Source organism: Cololabis saira, chromosome 2, assembly GCF_033807715.1.
Source record: "Cololabis saira isolate AMF1-May2022 chromosome 2, fColSai1.1, whole genome shotgun sequence".
Classification (NCBI taxonomy): Eukaryota; Metazoa; Chordata; class Actinopteri; order Beloniformes; family Belonidae; genus Cololabis; species Cololabis saira.
Window position 1 is genome coordinate 21,951,456 of NC_084588.1, and position 22,137 is coordinate 21,973,592.

The 22,137-nt window shown below is 38.4% G+C and overlaps 2 protein-coding genes across 2 annotated transcripts; one reads left to right on the top strand and one right to left on the bottom strand.

The window, feature by feature from the left end:
• Positions 1–66: 66 nt before the first annotated feature.
• On the bottom strand, positions 67–5,262 carry LOC133456365 (gastrin-releasing peptide receptor-like). The gene is made up of 4 exons (XM_061734848.1): positions 4,955–5,262; positions 2,208–2,556; positions 1,328–1,441; positions 67–348 (listed from the first exon to the last, which is right to left on the bottom strand). The coding sequence occupies exons 1-4, from the start codon at positions 5,260–5,262 to the stop codon at positions 67–69; spliced, it is 1,053 nt and encodes a 350-aa protein (XP_061590832.1).
• A 5,439-nt stretch (positions 5,263–10,701) lies between these two features.
• Positions 10,702–16,777, top strand: gpa33a (glycoprotein A33 (transmembrane), paralog a). The gene is made up of 7 exons (XM_061740771.1): positions 10,702–10,868; positions 11,224–11,390; positions 11,499–11,715; positions 12,086–12,250; positions 13,053–13,169; positions 13,280–13,406; positions 15,062–16,777. Exons 1-7 carry the CDS (start codon positions 10,808–10,810, stop codon positions 15,453–15,455), a joined length of 1,248 nt encoding a protein of 415 aa, XP_061596755.1. The 5' UTR covers positions 10,702–10,807; the 3' UTR covers positions 15,456–16,777.
• The last annotated feature ends 5,360 nt before the right edge of the window (positions 16,778–22,137 follow it).

Here is a 22,137-nt window from a genome sequence, read left to right on the forward strand (position 1 = left end):
AAAACACCACTTGGGTTATGTCCGTTATCTCTGGACCTCTCTTCCATGGCACACCTTCACACACTCTTACACGCAGTCTTCCTGTTCGAGTTCTCTGCCATTATTCATGCTCAGACTTGCTATCGAGTGATGGGTGCTGTGAATAGAAGTCACGCGTATGTTATAATGTGTCTGGCTCTGACGGGAGTGTTTGAAGATGAAACGACAGCAGCAACACAGCTGCTGGTTGAACTGCCTCTGGAAGGTCTTGCTCAGCAGGTACAGGGCGAAGGGATTGATGCAGGAGTTGGTAAAAGCCAAAATACGAGCCACAACGCTGCATATGAAGTGAGCCAGAGAGGTGTCCACCTGGGAGAGACGTAAGTCAGCATGACTCTGTTACTGATTTCTGAAGCTTCTCGTACCACGAGTAGCTTCATAATCTCAACATAATGATCAATTTTAACGAGGTTAAAATTTCACTGACTTAACTGTTTACAGATGTATTATAACCTGTGTTTGTGACAAATCTCCAAGGTTTTTCAAAACATATAAACTGTCTAGATCAGGGGTCTGCAACCCAAAATGTTGAAAGAGTCATATTGGACCAAAAACACAAAAAACAAAAAAATGAAAAGTCTTGTATAAAGCCTGAATTATGATCTGCGCTAAATCGACGCAGAGGCTACGCCGTAGGCTCTGCGTTGGTGTAACGTGGAAACATAAATCAGCCTTAAGAAGGCAACACATGCTGCATGTATCTATATTAGTTATAACTGCGGGAAGATTATTTTTTCATTATGCACTTCGAGAAAAATGTTGAAATGTTGAGAAAAAAGTCAAAATTTTGAGAAAAAAGTCGAAATGTCAAGATTAATGTTGAAGTACAATCTTGAGAAAAAAGTCGAAATGTCGAGAAAAAAGTTGAAATGTCGAGAAAAAAGTCGAAATGTTGAGAAAAAAGTCGAAATGTCAAGAAAAAAGTCGAAATGTCGAGAAAAAAGCCAAAATTTCGAGAAAAAAGTCAAAATGACGAGATTAATGTTGAAGTACAATATTGAGAAAAAAGTCGAAATGTCGAGATTAAAAAGGAAAGGAAAAAGGAAGAATAAAATAAAAAAGGAAAAAAGAAGAAGGAAAAAAAGAGAAAAAAGGAAAAAAAGAAGAAAAAAAAGGAAAAAAAAGGTCAAACATTTTTTAAAAGCTCCAGGGAGCCACTAGGGCGGCGCTAAAGAGCCCCGGGTTGCCGACCCCTGGTCTAAATTATTTATGTAGAGCAAACGCATGCAAATCTGTCACGTCCCTTGGGAACAATGTATTCAAATGTATAAAAAGGCTTTTTGTTTACCTGGGAGTAGTGATAGGAGCGGTACAAGTAGATGACATGACTGGGCAGCCAGCATACGGCAAAGAGACCAACAAACACCAGAACCATCTTGGACAAACGCTTCCTTGATTCAACCTGTTGGTTATGAAAAACTGTGTCAGGGAAAGACATTTTATTCTAAATGGAAAGTTTATATATACAGTATTTACTGTTAGCAGTAATATTTTTTCTTAAAAATGGTGAGAGGTTTGGTTTTACGCCCAGTAAACACTACATCATATTACTGTAGGCTGTACCATTATTCAGGAAGAATGGGACAAAATAACACCTGCAACACTGCAAAGCTCCGTATCCTTAATGGCAGAGCATCTTTCAAATGTGAGAAACAATAATTACCCTTGCAGAAAGGTAAAAGTTTTTTCAGTTCCAACTTTTGAAATGTGCTGTGGGACTGATATACATGTGCAGCACAGTTGAAATGACATTCAAAAGATAAAGCATCAGTTATCTTGGGCTTACACTGTATGCATCGTCAAAGTAACTTTCAAGAATCACTGCATTTGTTTTTTGATTGTTTTATTTTTACCATACCACCTACATTTTTGCTTGGGAATGTGTTAGTAGAAGTTCAAGGGGGTGGGAAGAAAGCTGATGGGCTTGGCAGCTTAGGTTGAAGTGCTGCCCGATAACCAGGACCAAACTAAGCTCTAGAAAAGGGACACGGATCAGTAGACCAATCGATGTCCAGATCGATGCATAGATGTAACTGAGAAAATGCTGTTTAAAATTATAACTATATGTAAAATTAAAGTAAATCAATAGGAAAGGGTTTTGAAGGCTTTATTGATTAATAGTATGTTCCAAGTCAGTTTATAGCGCTATATGATAGTTTAGCACTGGCCTGTCGTCTTGCATGCGCATTTCCCTCCACAGGAAGGTCGGAGGCGCTCCTCATCAGGCTTTGGGCGATGAAACTATAGTACATGGAGATCACCAGCAGGGGAATGACGTAGAAAATGAGGAAGGAGGCCATGGAGTGAATCTGAGGGTGCAGTTTCCCAGCATGGGGATAGGGAGCGCAGGTGACGAAGCTCTCGTTAACGGTGATGTTAAAGGTGTGAAGGTCAGAATAAACGGCCTCAGGAACAGCCAAAATCAGGGAGATGACCCAGATGAACGCCGCCCGCAGGACAATACTGGTAGTGGTGGGAGACGTTTGGATGTCCAGGGGTTTCACAATGGCCCTGTACCTGATGACAGATAGATAGATAGATAGATAGATAGATAGATAGATAGATAGATAGATAGATAGATAGATAGATAGATAGATAGATAGATAGATAGATAGATAGATAGATAGATAGATAGATAGATAGATAGATAGATAGATAGATAGATAGATAGATAGATAGATAGATAGATAGATAGATAGATAGATAGATAGATAACATTACTTTTATATATTGCAAGTATCAATAAATTATCTAGTATTCTTTTTGTGAAGCCTAAATTCTGTGTTTGGTTGTTTGTTTTTTCTTGTGTCATGAATATTGATGTACACAATAATGATTATTACATCTTGGACAGTGCTAATCCCATAGAAAGGAGCATATATTGTCATTAGCGAAAGGTACCACTAATATAATTAGGGCCTTCGCACTTACAGTGCGAAGGCCCTGCCTATTGTATTTGTAGGGTTTTTTTTTTTTTTTTTTTTTTTTTCTCGTTTTTCTTTTTCCGAAGAAATGAGGGCCTTTTTGCCCCCCTAAACCTTCCCCAAAAGTCACCAAATTTTGCACTCAAGCCAGGCCTGGCGAAAAACTTGATATTTAATGGTTTGCATTAATGGGCGTGGCCTAATGGCTCAACAGCGCCCCCTAGAAAACTTCGTGCCTCAAGCCCCACACTACGGTTCGACGTACATGCACCAAAATCGGTACACACCTGTATCATGTCGCAACTTAAAGAAAAGTCTCTTGGCGCCATGGCCGAAACCGAACAGGAAGTCGGCCATTTTGAATTAATCGTGTAATTTTGGCGCAATTTATGCCATTTCTTCGGCCGCTTCTTCGTCCGAACCGTAACGTGCAACCAGGTGTGTTATACATCAAAATGTGCGTCTCGATCCTGCGAATATTCGCATTACTTTTCTCAGTCAAAAGCGTTACTGTGGCGACGATAGACGCAAAAAAAGCGCTCCCCCCCTTCATCTGATTGGTCCATATTTGATAGTCCCTTCTGCCATAACTTTTGAATGGTTTGACATAAAGAGTCATGGGCGGTGTCATTGGACTCGGTTTTGAGTCCTCAAACATAATTGCTGCAAATTAGCCCCGCCCCTTCTTCTGATTGGTCAATATTTGATAGTCCCTATTTTCTGCTATAACTTTTGAATGGTGAATGGGGGGGGGGGGGGGGGGGGGGTTGGGGCGGTGGCCACGAGTGCGAGGGCCCGTTCATTGCTGCTTGCAGTTTTAATTTTTTTCCAGAAAGATATAAAAATTCTGGGTAAATTATATATTGCATCATGGTTGTGGTTTCTGTGTCTGAGGCGGCATAATAAAACAACACTTGACACAATTTTCAAAACACCTCGCTGCTCCCTTTAAGTTTTCCCTAACCAAGACTATAAAACATAGATTGATTTTCAGTAATTAGCCTGTTGAACAAGTCACCTAGAAATAATGTTATTTTCAAACATTTTAAATGAGCATTTGAGATAAAAAAAAGAGTGCAACAGAAAGAAAACATGCCGTGCATATCACTGATACAAATATTGTATTGATCTATTTCAAAAAAATAAGTCAACTTTTTGCAAGAGATTATTATGTAGATCAAGAAAGACTAGTCTTTGTATAAACTACTTAATTTTTTGTATGTAAATAATACATTTTGCAAGTACAGTCAACTTAATTGTGTTAAGTTTACTTTATTTATCAAAATTATCAAAAATTAAATTGACTTTACTTGCAAATTAATTTTGTACATACTAAGAATTAAGTAGTTTATACAAAGACTCTTTCTTGATCTACATAAAAATCTTGTGCGAAAAAGTTGCCTTAATTTTTTTTAAAGTAGATCAAGCAAAATATATTTTACTGTTGTGTTCTACATAAAACAAATAAAGCATGTTTCATCTAAACGTTGGTCAATCTGCCCAATAGATTAAAATTGTAAAAGGAAAAGTAAATACAACAAGATCATTGCTTGTTGTTTGTGTGTAAATGAAAAGATTGCCTGGGCTTACATAAATACTGCTTGTTAAGGAAAAAATGCAAAATGTCTTGTTTTTTGAACAAATGCAGATTAAGTTCAAAACTAGCTGAATTCATGTAAGCAACAAACTTCATTTTTAATTGTTGATATCACAGATTAAAATATGTTATATTTACATGTGTTTAGATTATTTTTTTTCAGTGTAATATTCTGCAAATGAAAACATTCTTAAATATTCACTTGGAAATAAAGCTTGTATATATTTCTTTATGCATAACTCCCAGCCCCCTCTGGCTACTGTTAACAGGAGGAGCAGGTATAGTCTTTAAAAATGAATGGGTCAAGTGATAAGCAACATTTGGGTAATTTCTTTAACGTGCGCCACAGACGTTTTTTTTTACGTTATAAGAAAATAATCCAATAAAAGCCTACCTGTCCGCAGACAGAGCTGTGAGTGTGAACACAGACACTCCAACCGAGGTGAGCTGAATGAAAGGGATGACTTTACAGCCCGCTCTCCCGAACAGCCACTCTTCTGACAGGTAGCGGCTGGCGTCCACCGGAGCGCAGGTCACCAGCAGCAACACGTCCCCGAGCGCAAGACTCGACATGAACAGGTTCGGCACATTGCGGATGGATTTGGAAGAGCAAAACGTCTTGATGAGCGTGATGTTGCCAATTAGACCCAAAACACTTATGACAGCATAAACAGAGGCGATGACCACGCCGGTGGACCACATCGTCCGTGCCGAGCAGTGGAGGAGCCGACAAGTGACGCTGCGCGATGCGTCAGTAATAATAACCCATCTCCTGCCATCAACCCAACCGACTGTTCAAGAGATGCTTTTAAACGGACCTGCTCAGATAAACCGTGAGAAAACACGAAAAGAAAACGCAATGTGTCCATTTCGGAGATGTGAGCGTAAAGCCTGAATTAGGCTATGGTTCTGCGTTAAATCGACGCAGAGAGTACGGCGTAGGTTACGGCGTAGCGCGTACCGCGGTACTTTACGCCCTAGGTTCTGCGTCGGTGTAACGCGGAACCATAAATCAGCCTTAAAGTTACGCTGCCTCTCTGAGCGCTCAAAGTTACAAAAGTAGAACAGAATCAATTAGTGTCAACGAAATATAATTTGAATGATGATAACTCTAGGAAAATTTCGAAAGAACTGTAGAACAGGTTCAAAATAATTAAAAACTTGATTAAACTCAAAATCAACTTTTTGCAGAGTTAAAAAAAAAGAAGAAAAAGAAAAAGAACTCTCCTGCAAGATAAATCAGCGGATGGATCTCTCCAACTATAAATATCTCCAATTATTTCAGAGGAGCAACAGTTTTTTTTTGTTTATTTGTTTTTTAACTATTTAATAATGATAATTTGAGACCTTAGAGTTAAAGTGAACAATATTATAAATATATATATATTAATATATATAAAAAAAGTTACAATATTAATAGAGATCCTTTAATATTTAATAATCCTCAAGAGTTGACATTTTGTAATCTCAAATTGGCTATTGGCTGCCCTAATGTAAAAGTTGAACTTGAAAATACATCCAAAAACATGCACATGCGTGTTAATCCTAGGCCTTACTATCAATTCTGTAGCCAAGTTTATTGATTTGAATATTAGCTCTTGGACTCTTCAGTAAAATGGTTGCGGCTGCAGAATTGCTTACTGCAGAACTGACAACACGTTTTCACTGGCCTTTCTACTCTAGTGCACAATATTTTGGACATTTCTTGTTAATAGGAGTACTTCCCTGGAAATAGTGATAATATTTTCCTTTCCTTTATTTCCAACAATGGGGAAATGTATTCTCTGCATTAAACCCATCTCTAGTCAAAGTAGGAGCAGTGGGCTGCCATTGTGCACAGTGCATGTGACTGCTCCAGTTAAGGGCTAAGGGTTAAGGGTTAAGGGTTAACGGTTAAGGGCCTTGCTCAGGGGCCCAAATTGGTTTACCAAGTTACAATCCAGAGCTTGAACCTGCTGGGATCCTCCAGATCCCAGCCATCCTCTGTAACCACTAGGCTACCAATAATCTCTTGAAATCAAAGCTGAATCCAGAGGAACCGCACTCATTATTTGTATCAAAGGAAATAATTGAAAATAATTGAAGTCTATAGACTCTCCTGTCTGACCTCATTTGTCATCCTCTCCATCGTCATGAAGGGGATCAGAGCTGATCATTGATGCAGTCTCACTTTCACCTGTAGCACCTGTCACTCTAACTGTAAATCTCAGTGCTGTTCTGGTGTCCACATACATGCCCTGTAGCACTTTAACACTCACTGCCTATTATACACAAAAAAACACACTTGCTTGCAGATTCCATCAGTTTCTGTGAAAATTGAGGAGGCGACTTATTTTCCTATGCAAAGCATCTTGGGGAGGCTGTGGATCCAGGCAGATTTGCACAACTTTATGCAAATGAAACATGGATCCAACATGAGGCCACTAGACGTTGATCTCATTCTCACTGCATTTAATAGGATGTTTGTCTTTAGGTCCCCAGCGTTGGTAGTATCAGAACGATGGTTGTAAAGATTTGTTGCTGTTTTCCACAACCATAGGGGAATTTTATGTTCACTGCTGCAGGTTTATTGGGTAAGTTATGATTCCTCACAGCCAGTACTCGAGATGAGGGGGGATGAGGGGGGGATGGCACCCCCCCCCTGAAATAAAAACGGTCAAAATCATCCCCCATGTAAAACTGCCATCCCGCCTTTCCATCCCTTATGTCATTTCATCAATGAATGTGGTTTTACTGCTATTTCAACATTTAGAGTCATCACCAGAAAAATAACACCAGAAAAATAACTTATTTGACAATTTTCAGTCAATCAGATTTTTCTACTTATTTTAAGTGAAAATCTACTTGAAACAGGTGAAAATTGTTGTTTTTTCCAGTGATGAGTCTTGTTTTAAGTGTAATGAGATTTGTTTACTAAAATGAGACATTTTAACTAGAAATAAGACAAAAGAATCTTGTTAAGATTTTGAGTTTTTGCAGTGATCCATTTTACTTATCCTGTGAAGGACAGAGTCATATTGATAAGTTCAGAAAACTGTTTTTTATTTTGTGTTTTGATGTATTTGATGTAAGCCCCGTGGATATTAAAAGCTTACAGGAGGCTGCATTTAACTGCTGCTATGTCATTCCTGCAGTATTTCTGCAGGTGTTTTGGTCAGTGCTATTATTTGTAATATATTATATTATTTGTAATCAGCACAAATTATCTGTCCCCATATGATAAAATCCACCATCCCCCCTGATTTCTTTTACTACTCACAGCCTGTGGCAGACGTTGAATTTTTGTTGAACGTCTGCCACCTTCTGAAATCTGAAGTTGAAAGAAAGCCTGATTTGACTGTATCTTGAAATTTTAAAGTAGACACCTCGAGCACGTGCCTCTAGGGGGAGCATTACATCTATACAGTATCACTAGTATAGTAGAACAAACCATCATCCTCTTGATATATTGGCTAAATCATATTTTGTTTAAGTTCTTTGAAAACAGAAAAGGCTGAAAAAAAGGTTTTAGGGTCACTTCTTTCTGTTTTTTGAAAAACCTGAAAATATTACTTTTTTAATTTTAGGATATTTAAGATACTTTCAAGATTCGAGATTCAAGATTCAAGAAGTTTTACTGTATTTATCCTGAAGGAAATTACTGTGCAACATTTGCAGTACAAAGGTGAGAAAGTAATACAGGGTTAGAGTAAAAATAAAAATAATAAAAGTAAGCTAACATAAGATAAAATGGGGGTAAATTATAGAATAAGGCTTACTTAACATAAGTCCAACAATTGACTAATTGTGACAAAACATTCCAAACCTCCTCAGGCAACATCTTCATTTTTCTTTTGGTTCGCTGTTGTACAGACAGAGTACTGATGCAGAAAAATTCTAACTTTTTTCAACAGTTAAAGAAGCCAAAACTTCAGGGTCACCAGTATGAAAATTAAACATTAAGAGTCATAATTATATAAGGATTTAATGAACATTTGAAGGTATGGATACATACAACCTGATCAAAATGTATATTTACTTCAGAGTCTGCCATTTCAAACTATGAGTCCTTAAAAAATACATTAAAATGCTTTAACTAGAGTCTGAGTGCATTACTACTATAGCAAGAGGAATAAGATGATGTGTTTTTGCTGGCTGACTTTCTGAATTTGCCTCCAGGAACTCCCCATGGCTCGAATGAATGCCCAGCTGGCTCCTGTAGACAGTAATATCTCCGTAGAGACCTTAGTCTGCTGTAGGATAATAACGCTCCACAGGTATAAGAGATTGGAGAGGACTCCTCGTTCATCAGCAGGTAGTCAAATAGAGAAATAATCCACAGAATGCTTCTTACTGGTGCTGTGAAATATGAATTCAGAATACAGAAGTACAAACACAGAACAATGACACTCATCCAACTGGGTGTTTTTTTGCACAGAGAGAAAACAGTTCCCTAATCCTTGTCTTTTGCTACAGTTTTTTCGATAGATGGTGGAAAATATGATGATGCTGTAACTATGAAATAACATGTTTTCTGAGGTCTGCAGTTATTGTGTGGAGGTGAGGTAAGAAATACAGGACAGCAAGAGGTTAAAAAGTTGAAAGAAAAACCTTCATTTAATTTTATTATACTGGTTTTGTGAAAACAAAGTAAGTTAATTATTTTTTTCAAAAAAAGATGTTGATTGCAAAGCAAAAAAGACTTCAAGTGTGATTTGACAAGTGTTAAGTTTTGAAACAGATATGACCCAGGCTGAAGAAATGTTCATCTCTGCTGTGGCATTTTAATACAAGTACATGGTCGCTCAAGAAAATGCAAGCTTCTTACTTCTGCATTCACAACACCTCCAAAAATCAGATGTTGGCCTTTCATCAGCAAAAAGTAAAAGTAAACCCTGCAGCTCCACAAATAGTCACTAGATGCTGTCTTAAAGGAAATGTTTGAGGGAGTTTTCCCATTAGTGGTCTGGGTACTGCAACAGTTTGAAGGACCAAGGAGAAAGTTGGCTTGTCATGATTACCGGTAAGTTCTGTTTTATCCCTAAGCGTCCCTAACAAAAACCCACCAAATACTGGCATGAAGGGTCCAGTTTGCCAGTTGCTGAGCTTCCTTAGGTCCAAGAATGCTTGTACATAAAGTAACGAGAAACTAACTAGACATCTACTGCAGTTGTGTTCGTTTAGTTTCTTTGCTCCCTGAAACATCAGAGCACATCCCTTTCCACAGCTGAGAAGGCATGATCGTAAAGAAATCATGGGCTTAAAGCGGCATATCCTTCATGTTTCTTCTTTTTCTTTTCTTTCCACTGGCGGGAGTGCCTGGGGCCTCTCTCTCTCTCTCTCTCTCTCTCTCTCTCTCTCTCTCTCTCTCTCTCTCTCTCTCTCTCTCTCTCTCTCTCTCTCTATCTCTTTCTCTATACGCGTGCGTGTGTGAGACAGAGTATAAGGAAAAATATCTTTTCTCCCTTCCCCCACGCAGGTTCAAGACGTGGCCTTTGAATTATACCTTATTATTTATTTTGGGTTTGTTTTCTTTCTGTGAACTACCCAAAATTATTTTGTAATAAATTGGTGCAGTATAAATAAACAGAACAAAACTACTTGTATTTGTATTTCCGTGTCTGTGTGTGGCCTAGTTGTTTGTCATAATGTTCAGCCAGCTTTGTGCTTTTACTAAAGCCGTTCAGAGTAGGTGAGCCTTGTCAAACCAGTTTGACAGGGAAAAAAAACAAACGTTTCTGGTGTCCCAAAAGCATGCATTAAGTTTCTCCAGCAGCCTCCCTGTCAAGGTTTTTCTTGCTCAATCCTTTAATGCCCAAAGTATTTTTCCCTCTTGTAACATAAAAACAAATCGTAAAAAATAGGCAATAAATGAAAATAAGACTAAAGTTTTTATTATATGATACAACTGAATATAACGGAATTAACTTGACACGATTAATTTCAAACTGAGAAATGAACCATAATTGCTAATGCTGTCAAGAACTCCTTGGGAACCGGCTCCTACAGTACACAGGAGGATCCCCAGCAGACAGGTATGTGGGATGGCAGGTACAGACACGAGAAGTGGGCGAGGCAAATACACAACAACCCACCTTCTTCAGCAGGTCGTGCAGTGATTGGTGGAGAGCAACGTCAATCTCCCAGAGTGGCAGACCCGCCCTTGACATCACCGTAGTCGGGACTGTGTCGAGTTTCGATGCGAATTGCTTCCCTTCCACAGTTTTATAAAAGAAGGTCGAAGGAGAGAAGACCGAGTTAGGTTAATATGGTCAAACAGAAAGGATTTCCCATGGAGAGGATTTCTACCTTGGCTCTGCTCTGTCTGTGTGAGTATTACTGGAAGAAATTGCATTTGCTTGTTGCCTTTGCACCTCAGCTTAAGGAAGGGCCACACCTGCTTATGTATGTTCAGGTTCACTTTTGAGTAAAGGAAAAAGTAGGGGGGTGGGGGCTGGAAACGTTCATTTCTGGTCTGTTTTATTGTCTCGTCATTATGTTTAACCAAAAAAAAAAAGACAAACATAAAAGTTAATATACATAAGATACAAATTTTCTGTTGAGATCATATTGTAGATCTTGATATGATAGAGTCTGTCTATCTAGCTGTTTGTTGGTAAGGTGATGACTTACTTCTACAGATTTGAACTATTAATGACTAATATTCTTGTTTTAACTCAACAGTGTGGTCAGGTGTCACGGCCCTACAGGTTAAAATCCCTAAAACGGAGTATGAATTTGCCAGAGGAGACAACATCACACTACCATGCACATTTACACCTTCCAAACCTAACCCACCACAGATCAGCATCACATGGTCAGCTGAGGCAGAAAAGGCTAATGCGGAAGAGGTTGGTGTCTCTTTCTGCTGTTTCACTACAGGGCCACAATGAAAACCACTTTCTGTCTATTTTTTGCCTGTCCGTCTATCTCCCTCTAATTATGTTCTTCTCCAACAGAGCGTGGTCCTCACCTATTTCTACCCCCTAGGGGCCACTAATGTCAAAGCCAAGTATGAAGGTCGGGTCCGTGTTGATCTAGACATCAAAACTGGAAAAGCTGACCTGAAACTTTCCTCCATCACACTGGACGACAACAAGAACTTTGAGTGTCGTGTTCTGATCCCATTTGACGATGAGGGCCAGCCATATGACACTACACGTTTGGTAGTTCTAGGTAACATTACATTTATTCCTATTTGCCTCTAAATTTCTTTTCTTTTTTTTTTAAACAAAAAAAACAGTTGCACTCTGGATTTTTAATTCAACGCTTTATTAGCTCAAGCATTGTAGGATGGGAGTTCTCTATAAGTCCAAAGGTTTGATGGTTTTTGGAGTGAACATTAGGGTGAAAGGTTCTCTGTGTTTCTGTGATCAGGCCTGCGATTTATAAACTACAAGGTTTTATCCTATCTCGGGTTTTTATTGCAGACATACAGTATTCTACTAAAAACTCTGTTCTCATTTAAGTATTGCAGTCACTGAGTTCTCAAAAGAAAAAAGAAAAATCTACGTATAAATAACCTAATTTTTTTTTACTTTTCAAGTGGCTCCTTCAACACCCATCTGTAAAATCCAGGGAAAGCAAGAGTATGGCCAGAACATCAACCTCACCTGTGTGTCGGAGGAAGGTTCCCCTCCTCCCACTTATAAGTGGGAGAGTCGGGATGTACGAAATATGCCTCGTGTTGCAGACCCAAGAACCACTGACAGTAAGTACTGATGAACTACTTGTCCTAAAAAATTAGAAACAGCTGTGGATATGTTCAGGGTGAGCATTGAACACTTGAAGCAACTTCATGTACGGTAGAAAAAAAGAGAACTAACTTCTCTATGTTGGAGTTATGTTTATTTACGAACAGATGCATGTTACTGTGTAAAATCTGCCGGCAATCCACACAATCTTGCAGGCTCTCTGGATGCATATTGCATTATATTTTGAACAATTAGTCAAAATTTGTCCTGTTGGATTAGGAAACTCAAAGTTCAACATGTCTGCCCCCCTGAGATAAAATTGAACCATTAGCACTACTGTACTAATTGTGACATGTCTTCCAACTCGTGTGGCACTAAAACAAGTGACGAGGTTGTGTTATCTCAAGTATGCTCTAACTTCAGACACTCGAGCTACTGCATTCCAGGACAAAAACGTATTTTTTTTGGTCGCCTTTAAAATAATTACCCAAAAATTGTCTGATTATTTCTGAGAAAACTGATGTTTCCAGATTAAAAGTCAGCTGAAGACATGAAGCAGCAGATAGATTCCCAGGTTGACTTTTTGAATTCTCTGCTGCTTTTCATGCTTAAAGATCTAAACTAAATATTGAACATTCATTTCATACAATCCCTTGTATGTATTTTAATATTAAGGTGGATTTGTGCTGGATTGTTTCTCTTCTTTAGCCTCTGCTATTGTTCTAGTCTAACATATTTTCAAACTTTCCGTTCTGTTCATGAAGAATGACTGCATTGTCTCATAAATGTAAGCTTTATGTGGTTGACTCTGTCTTGCAGAGGGAGGCATCCTGTCTCTGTATAATATCTCCAAAGACACCTCAGGATACTACACCTGCACGTCGAGTAACAAGATCCGCTCTGCTTCTTGTAACGTCACCCTCTCAGTATTGCCACGTAAGAGACGAGCCACTTAGAGTAGATTTTCTTCTGTTTTCACTTCATACTTTATTATAGTAATTTCTTCTTGTTTCTTTCCTCCACTCATCTTCCTTCATAATTTGCAGCATCCATGAACATCGGTTCCACTGCAGGAATCATTGGTGGAGTCATCGCCGCGTTGATCATACTCATCATCGTCATCTACTGCTGCTGCTGCAAAAAGAAGAAGCAAGATGAGGAATACGCCATGGGGTAATATTTTCTTTTTCTTTCCTCATCAAAGACACATCCAAAGTCCACTGATGTGAAATGAGATGCATCTCTTTATACATGTTGAATTACTTGGAAGTCGCTCATAGTAGGGCACTTACAGTTACACTTACATTTTTATTTTACTGTCCTCTGTATCATGAGCTGCGTCAAAAATTATTTGATAGATGTAAGAATCTGGATTTGATGTGGGTAAGCGATGCTGAGAGACTCAAATGGATTTTTGATCATAAAGTATTTGCACTCGCTGACCACTAAGCGTGGGATAAACGAAGAAAAGTAACATATATTTAAAAATATCCATTCTGGTTTTTGATTTCTTTATTTATTTATTTTGTTTTTCCGGTGTACATTGTGCAGCTCCCAATTAAGTGTGTGTGATATTGTCTATTTGATGATTTTCTGTTTCTGGTGTCTTATAATCCCGTAAAGGGATTGGTCTTCGGACATGACACAAAAATAAAAATTCATTCATACAGTATGTTTAGACAGACAGGAAATGGCTAATCATAAAAAGTGATGCGGAGGAGCAGGGGCTCTACTGTTAGCCATTCCTGGATAAGCCTCTCCCCCATCTCTAACGGAGAGCCCAGACTCCCTCCACACACACCCCTTTTCCACCAAACCGGTTCCAGGGCGGGTTTTGGGCCAGTGCTGAGTTTGGAACCGGGCTTTCTGTTTCCACTCAGAAAGAACTGGCTCTGGGCCAGAAAAAATGGTTCCAAGGTAGCACCAACTCTTTGCTGGGCTAGAGGAAAGAACCACTTAAGTAAGCGGAGGGGATTGAGTTAAGACCAACGGCTATAGCAAGACTGTGAGACGGCGTCATTTTCAAATAAACAACAAATTAATTTGGATACAACAAAGCAGCAGTGGTCTGTGGAGGAGACAACCTGTCTTTTAGCGGTATGATCCACGGAGGTGCTACTGTACGTGGACCAAGTCCGTATTAGAGCAAATACGTTGTTGTTGCTTCAATTTTCCCGCCAGTGCAAACGCAGTGACTTAACTGACGTTTGCAGTGACGTAATGACGTGGCTCCCCTTAGCACCTGAGGTATGAAAAAAAAAAAACAGTTCTCAGCTGGTTGCAAGTTGAACGAGTTGTGAACCAGCACCAGCTCTGGAACCGGTTCGGTGGAAAAGGGGTAAGTGTGATTCGGGCTGTAAGAAATAAAAATGAAACATTGATTTAAAGATGTAAAGGGCCTCGTCAAAGCTGCAAGTCTTGTGGTTACATTTGGAGGATGGGGAAATTCTAGCTGAGAAGGCAAAAGCACTACACACACAACAATTATCAAAATGCAAATAGCTTTTCTTAACCATTTGTGTGTGTTGGTTGTTATAGCCTGTACATTTATTAGTGTTTACTAAGTCGATGCAAAGACAAAGTCTAAATCTCTGAATCAAAAGAAAAGCTAGCTTGGATCCTTCAGAAAACATTAGACATTGTCAAGTGGATTCCAGGTGGTGCTCGAGTGTAGAGGATCAGATGTTTTTTAAAGTTAACCAGTTGGACATTAAATAGTTATAAAGAAAACTCAACTAATATGATAAGACTGTTGTGAGACTTCTCTAGCTGTATTTTGGACCTCTTGTCGGGGTATTTTTTTATCCTAAATTGTGTATACGTTCCAGGGCTCGTGAGGAGGAGTTCCACGACAAAGAGCCCGGAAAAAATGGTGAGACTCGCCATCCTGATGGGCAGGAGACTACGCCGGATTATGATGATTCCAGCGTAAGGAGTCCTAATGATCGACGTGACGAAGAAAGGAGTGAGCGTGGTTATGACAAGCGTAGGGATTACGACGATGGGCACAGCGATTATGATGATCGCCGTAGTGACTACACTGACCGACGCAGAGACTACGATGACCGACGCAGCGACTATGATGACCGACGTAGCGACTATGACGACAGACGCAGTGACTACACTGACCGACGCAGCGACTATGATGACCGCCGTGAGCGCTATGACGACGATCGCCATTACAACGATCGCAGAGACCGTCAATATGATGACCGTGACTGACCGTGATGACTTTCAAGGATGGACTATGACGATTAAGCCAACTAATCTCTGTTAAAGTCACCATCCGGATTTCTTTGTTTTATCCTTTCTGATTCTACATGTGGGAGACTTTTCCCCAGTTGGGCTTTTTATATGAAAATTTTGCAGCTTTTGTTATTTTAGCGTAGATGTGGCTGAGCGTTGGTCTGGGAAGTTCAGGGATGTTTTTAAAAGTCAGCGCTGGGTGAGGTCAAAAGTGTAACTCAGGTTTAAATAATGCTATGAAAAATATGTTTATCCTTGCATGCAAAATTTGGGTTTTATTGATTTTAAGAGCCAGAGAAGCGTCCCACAGATCTCACATTTTCTTTATTTATAAAAAGGTTTTTTAAACTAACTTAATATTTTTATCTGGCATTTCCACTGTTGTCCAACAGAAATGTTTCCAGCTTATGAAGTCATTCCCATTATTAATATTTTAATCACAGAATGTGGTATGTAGAGCATTTAAATCAAATATTTTAGGATATATAATACAATAATCACACTCTTTCTCTAGACTATGAATCAAACATGCTTTACTCTGACTATTTTCTTTTTGCTGATGTACAGTATTCTTTGTTTTCATTTGTATCAGGGGCCTTTTTGACTTTTAAATGTGATACTTCAGTTATTTATCATTTATAATTTGCCATTATTTTGCACAGAGGCAGAATACTGTGTGCAAATGTTGTCAGATGATGAAAGGGAGTTTTGTAAATCATGAGGTTGGTATTTTAGCTTTAAACTGCTGATTTAATGAGCGCGCCAAAGTGTTTTTACATTTTTATTAACACAGGTCCTTCTGGGTGTAACTGGTGGTAGTGTTTTTTAATCTTATCATTTAAAAAAAGCTGCACTAAAAAAGAAAAAAAAATTGAGATTAGCATTCTGTACATTTACCTGAACTGTTGTTTTTGTGTACAGAGATAAATACTGTGTATTCTATAGAAACACAAGCTCTGAACTATTTTAACGGTGCCTGTAGTGAGTGCTTTTGATTCATTTGTTTTGTACTACAATAAAAATAAAAACTGGAACTACAATTTCTGCCAATTATTGGTCGTGATATTGTCTTTCCTGGTTTTAATGTTTTTATTGCAAAAAAATCTCTGTCAATTGTAAATAATTCTGCCTGTGTTTTAAATGTGTTTTTAAGACCAGTGGATACTGAGAATCGCTGTATAATAATATTTTGATCATCATTCATCAACATATGTTACTTTAGATGATATGGAATTATGCACATTTTATAAATAGATAATAAATACTTTTTTTTTTTTTTTTTTAACAAGGGGGTTAAAGAAAATACGACACTAGGTGGCGACATATCCTCTTATGTAGCTTCTTTCACATGATTCACTTGCAGGAAGCGCCATTACAGTCGGGTAGATATTTTGTAAGTGAAGTGCTCAGCCCATGGATCTGGCTCGTCTGCGGCTGTTAAGGGTCAGACTTCTCTCTACCACTTCCTTTCACAACCGCCACCACTGTTTGCAGGGACAGAACTGAGCGTGTTGTTGCTCGCTGTGTAAAGTTAAATACATTTGAAGTGTGTGGGTGGGAGGTTGGTGCAATAACTTATTTTTACAAAGCTAAAGCATAGATACTGCTCTAAAGGTGCCAAATATAGCTTTATCATCTTAATCACCTTTTATAAATTTAACCCACAAGGTTCTGCAGCATCTTTGCAGTGAGTCAATCTCCATTAACAAGCATGTTCAAATGTCCAACTTTGCAGCAGATATTAACATTTACAGCTTGAAACACTTTTGGTCTCCATAGCTAGATTTCACATCCATGACAATGGTATTGCAGCTGACATGTTTATAAACCTTATCAAGTAAAATTATATAAAGCAACATATTCATGTATTATACGAGTACTATGATTACGAGTTTTGATTAACAGCTAGCTATCCTTAAAGGCCAGTTTTCATCACTTTAGCTATCACTGTTTCTTGACTTCTGAGCTGTGAATAAAGATCTAGCAGAGCATAATCGTTAGGATTTTAATGAAAATTTGTCTCGTTGTGCTGTTGACTGCACTAAGTGACCAACTTGCAGAAACCAAGATAGTTTTGGTTTGGTCGAAACCATCGTGGCTTTGAGTAGAGCTTTTTCAATCAGACTTCAAAACGTCTCTTAAGGAACCTATGAATGATGTGAGAAATAGATTTTTTCAGTTCTTTTTGGACAGTCTGTGGGTCAGTCCCGTAATTGATAAATGATCTAACTGGAATTTACACTGGCTCAAGTATTTAACCGTAGATATATGTTTACAGATTAATATCTATGGATTCCTGGGACTGCAGGTTACATCTGACCTGAGCTGGACAATGAAAAAGGCCCAGAAAAGGCTTTATTTCATCAGGCTGCTCAGTAAAGTTGGTGTTAATCACCGGCCTCTCATGCAGGCCAACAGTGGACTGATAGAGAGCATCCTCACCGCGGGCATCACTGTCTGATATGGTAACGCCACACAGGCAGAGAGGAAGGCTCTGAAGAGAAGATCATAGGGACAAACCTTCCTTCCATGGACTCCATGTATGAGTAGGGTTGTTGGAAAAGGGCAGAGAGAATCATCAGCGTCTCACTCCACACAACTCTCTGCTCAGACGCAAACACTGCACTGGGGCACAGCAGAGTGGACAGCATCATCGCTATCAAAACACACTGTTGTAACAGCTTCTTTCCAGCCACACTCAGATTGATGGTGGAAAAAAATTTAATTTTGTGTGTCAATGTGCAATTCTTTTTTTTTTTATTTCTTAAACTGTGCAATATACCCACATAAGTAGTTACCCCTGCCTTTGGCCTAAAGAGAATTAATACAAGCTCCAACAGACACCAAGATGGATATTGCTGTTGTGTTACTCTTGAACAAGCTTTGGTTGAATAGCTGAAATAAACTGGAATGTTTGTGTAGTAGATAGTGATGCACCGAAATGAAACTTTGTGCCCGAAACCGAAAATAATAAACACTTGGCCGAATACCGAATAACATACCGAACATGGTTCTTTGCAGTTCTTCCATTTATTTTGCCAATTTTTTCACCATTGCATATATCAAATAAATGTGCTTTAGGCATGCTTTTCAAAGAAAAAAATATTTTACCAAATTACAAGGTAGAAATATTTATTGAACATGAACAACTGAACATTTCCCAGCATTTTTTAAATATTCCAGCAAACATACCAACTGTTATGCCCCAGTCTAGGGGTGCCTATAGGACACAACATGATAAGGCCCCATCTTCCCCAAGTCCCGAGTAGCCACAAACAAGATTTGGTTTCAATACAAACGGAAGTGATTTTACACAAAAGTAAAGGAACATATAACTATCTTGAAAGTAAACTGAGACTGAGCTACTAGGCTTCAGGGTGGACTAAGGCCAAAACAACAAACAAAAAGGGTCCTGTCTTGGGAATAGGTAGCTGACCTGTCAAAAGAAAACAAATGACACAAGGCTTACCTCCCAAACTAAGATAAACAGGAGAAAACGAGGTTAACAAAATTGGCAACCCACCCTTACTATACTCAAAAGTCACTATTTTCCAAAACATATACAAAGTTCTAAGCACAAGGTGTGGCTGGCTGGTTGGAAGAGGAGGAGGAGGAAGAAGAGAGTCTGCAGCCCGCTTGCAGCCCTCTGGTGGCCGCCATCTTGGCTCCTCATATCTCAGGTGGTTGTCGTTTCAGCCAATCACCGCCCCAGGCATGGAACCTTCCCACCAATGACCGCACGGCTGTGGCACACACCTATCTGCATATTGAATTAACACAAGAAAACCACAGGGCACACACACACACACACACACACACACACACACACACACACACACACACACACACACACAAAATATGACCACAGTCATAACACCAACAAAGCACAATAACTTAAAATAAATAAATTGGCAAAATAATTTTTTTGGCCATCTTTGAGCTTACATTAGGCCTATAACTGACTGCTAAAAAATTGTAACATAGGCCTTAAAACAAAACAAAATATTTAATGCATTAAAGTGCATTGTAAAAAAAGTGAAAAAGAAGTGGATAAAATAAAATAAAGAAAAAGAAAATCACTCCCCTTCCCATACAAGTATTAATATGGGAAAGGGATTGATTTTCTTTTTATTTATTTTGTTTTATCCACTTCTTTTGCGTCATCTAAACATGCCGTTATTAATTATTCGTTTTTTTTCCCCACTTATTCCACCGAACACGAAAGTGTTTTTTTTGCTATTTTCGGCCGAACAATTTCGGTTACCGAACATTCGGTGCATCACTAGTAGTACAGGATATCTGCAATCTAATCAGCGTACAATGAAATCTCAAGAATGTCAAGGGGTTTCTGGAGCCAAATGTGCTTCCTAGTGTTACAACCCTTGGTCTCAGTTGCATATCATGGGTCCTCCAACAGGATAATGACCCAAAACACGCAACACAGCCAATAATGTTAAACGCAAAATACTGGACTATCCTGAAGTATCCTTATACAGTATAAGCCATATAAGCCCTTAAAATCCTATTAAACTTCTATGGAAAGAGCTGAAACATCATGCACTCTGAAGTAGACACAGTTTTCATTAGTCAGAGTTCACTAAATAATTATTATTATTATTACTTTTTTGTCAGTTTCAAGTTATTTCTGTGAGCACTTCTCTAAACTCCCTTCCTGTTTTTGTACCTTTGTTTCATTAATCAATGAATACTTATATTGCACAATTAGACTGGCACGTTTCTAGTTTATAATACCTATTAATTACCACAAACGTAGGTTACATTATAAATAACAGTACAATCCTGACCCACCTCAGCAGCAGAGGTGTCTCCATGTCTCTATCTGACCTTGACTCGGTCTGTCAGTAAGGTGGACTGATTCAACATATTACTCATTTCCATTCATTATGTTAGATTTTAGATAACAAGCCAGTCAGTTCTTTCTTTCTTTCTTTCTTTCTTTCTTTCTTTCTTTCTTTCTTTCTTTCTTTCTTTCTTTCTTTCTTTCTTTCTTTCTTTCTTTCTTTCTTTCTTTCTTTCTTTCTTTCTTTCTTTCTTTCTCTCTCGTTAACGATAGTCACAGATTTGTCAAAAATATTTAAAATCAGTTTCTGTGCAGATGAATGAAGGTTAGTGCAGGAAACACAGAGTTTGTATTTTAATTTGTACAGATTGAAAAAGCGGAATGCAGAATGTCCCTGCCAACCAAACCGTCTCGACATGAATGTTCCAATTCCCTTTTTTTCATTTTGGGGAAACAAAAGTGATTGAGGGCTGGTTTGGTCTTACAAAAGCTTTACCATGGAGAAGATGACATCAGGAACGACTTTGATTTGCCTATGTGAGTATTGCTGTAAGAAATAACATTTGGTTTCTTCCTTTGCTCTTTATCTAAGAAAAGGCTGTACAAGTTCATTTTTATTTATATTTATTTATTTTGAATGGTTGTCGGGTCAAAACCAATGGCACCCCTTTCTCCAAATCAACTCAAAATGGTTGTGCTGCCTGCGACATTTGCTTACTGCTTTCTACAGATAAAAATGTATTTCATGCTTTTATTGGGTTTTTAAGATATTACAAAAGTTAATTTCAGACATCGACTTCACCAACTCCCCAACTTGTTCCTAAAGAACTCACCATGCCCTCTTCTTTTGTGATGTCTGTGATGATTGTGCTATGAAATATAATAATTTAGAAAAAAATTATTTGCTGCTGTGGTTGTCGGATGGATTATTACATCCTTTATAACTCTGTTATTAGTTACATCAAATTGGGTTTTAGTATCAGAGTCATTAGCAAACTTGGTAATGACTAAAGGCACAACATGGTGGGTACAAGGGAATTAAATGAGCGTCCTCTCTAGGTTGGCTTGACTGTTCCTTAGAGATGGAGAAGTTCAGCCATTTGGGAAGACTCAGAGTAGAGTGGCTGCTCCAGAGAAAAGCCAGTTGAGGCGGTTCGGTTCACTTGGATAATTGATAGTTCAATGGATGGATGGATGGATGGATGGATGGATGGATATATTATTTTGCTGATTTAATAAGTTCTTATGATCAGTGATTAGAAAAGGATTTTTCAGTGTAGCCTATGTATTGTAGCATGACAGGAAACATTAATGTTATAAACTTGTGATTGTCATGTATCCATGTCTGTCATTGTGGACGAAATTGATTTGTATGAATATTCAATAAAATGAACCAAGCGGTATTTCTAAATTTGAACACTAGATGCCAGCATATAACCTCTTAACCTCAATTTCTTCCTTTTCATGATTTAGATACATCAGGAATAGTTGTTCCGATTGTGTTGTAACGATGTTATTGAATGATATTTTGTAAGCGAGTTATTCAGTCATGATTTTTAAACATCCATACACCTCTCTGAGGGTCAGACCTCAACCCAATCAACTTCCATCATCACCGTCACTATCCATTGTTTGCAGAGATTGATCTGAGCGTGTCGTAGTACTCAATGTGGCATCATCCGGATTTCAAAATAAATATATGAGTTAAAATCTGCCCTTAAAATGTGGTTACATGTCTCTACGTGGATTCAACCTTATAGTATTACTAATAATATATGGAGGTAGATTTGTGTCTTAATTGTTCAATCAAAAAAAAAAAAGATTGCTTCAATCAAAAAATATATTTTCAAATAAAAA

Excerpts from the sequence above, each read along its gene's own strand:
- gpa33a (XM_061740771.1), top strand. The coding sequence starts at position 10,808 with ATGGTCAAACAGAAAGGATTTCCCATGGAGAGGATTTCTACCTTGGCT. Across the intron at positions 11,391-11,498 it reads AAAAGGCTAATGCGGAAGAG|AGCGTGGTCCTCACCTATTT; the intron begins GTTGGTGTCTCT and ends CTTCTCCAACAG. Across the intron at positions 13,407-15,061 it reads GATGAGGAATACGCCATGGG|GGCTCGTGAGGAGGAGTTCC; the intron begins GTAATATTTTCT and ends TATACGTTCCAG.
- LOC133456365 (XM_061734848.1), bottom strand. The coding sequence starts at position 5,262 with ATGTGGTCCACCGGCGTGGTCATCGCCTCTGTTTATGCTGTCATAAGT. Across the intron at positions 1,442-2,207 it reads ATGCGCATGCAAGACGACAG|GTTGAATCAAGGAAGCGTTT; the intron begins GCCAGTGCTAAA and ends CATAACCAACAG. Across the intron at positions 349-1,327 it reads GCTCCTATCACTACTCCCAG|GTGGACACCTCTCTGGCTCA; the intron begins GTAAACAAAAAG and ends CGTCTCTCCCAG.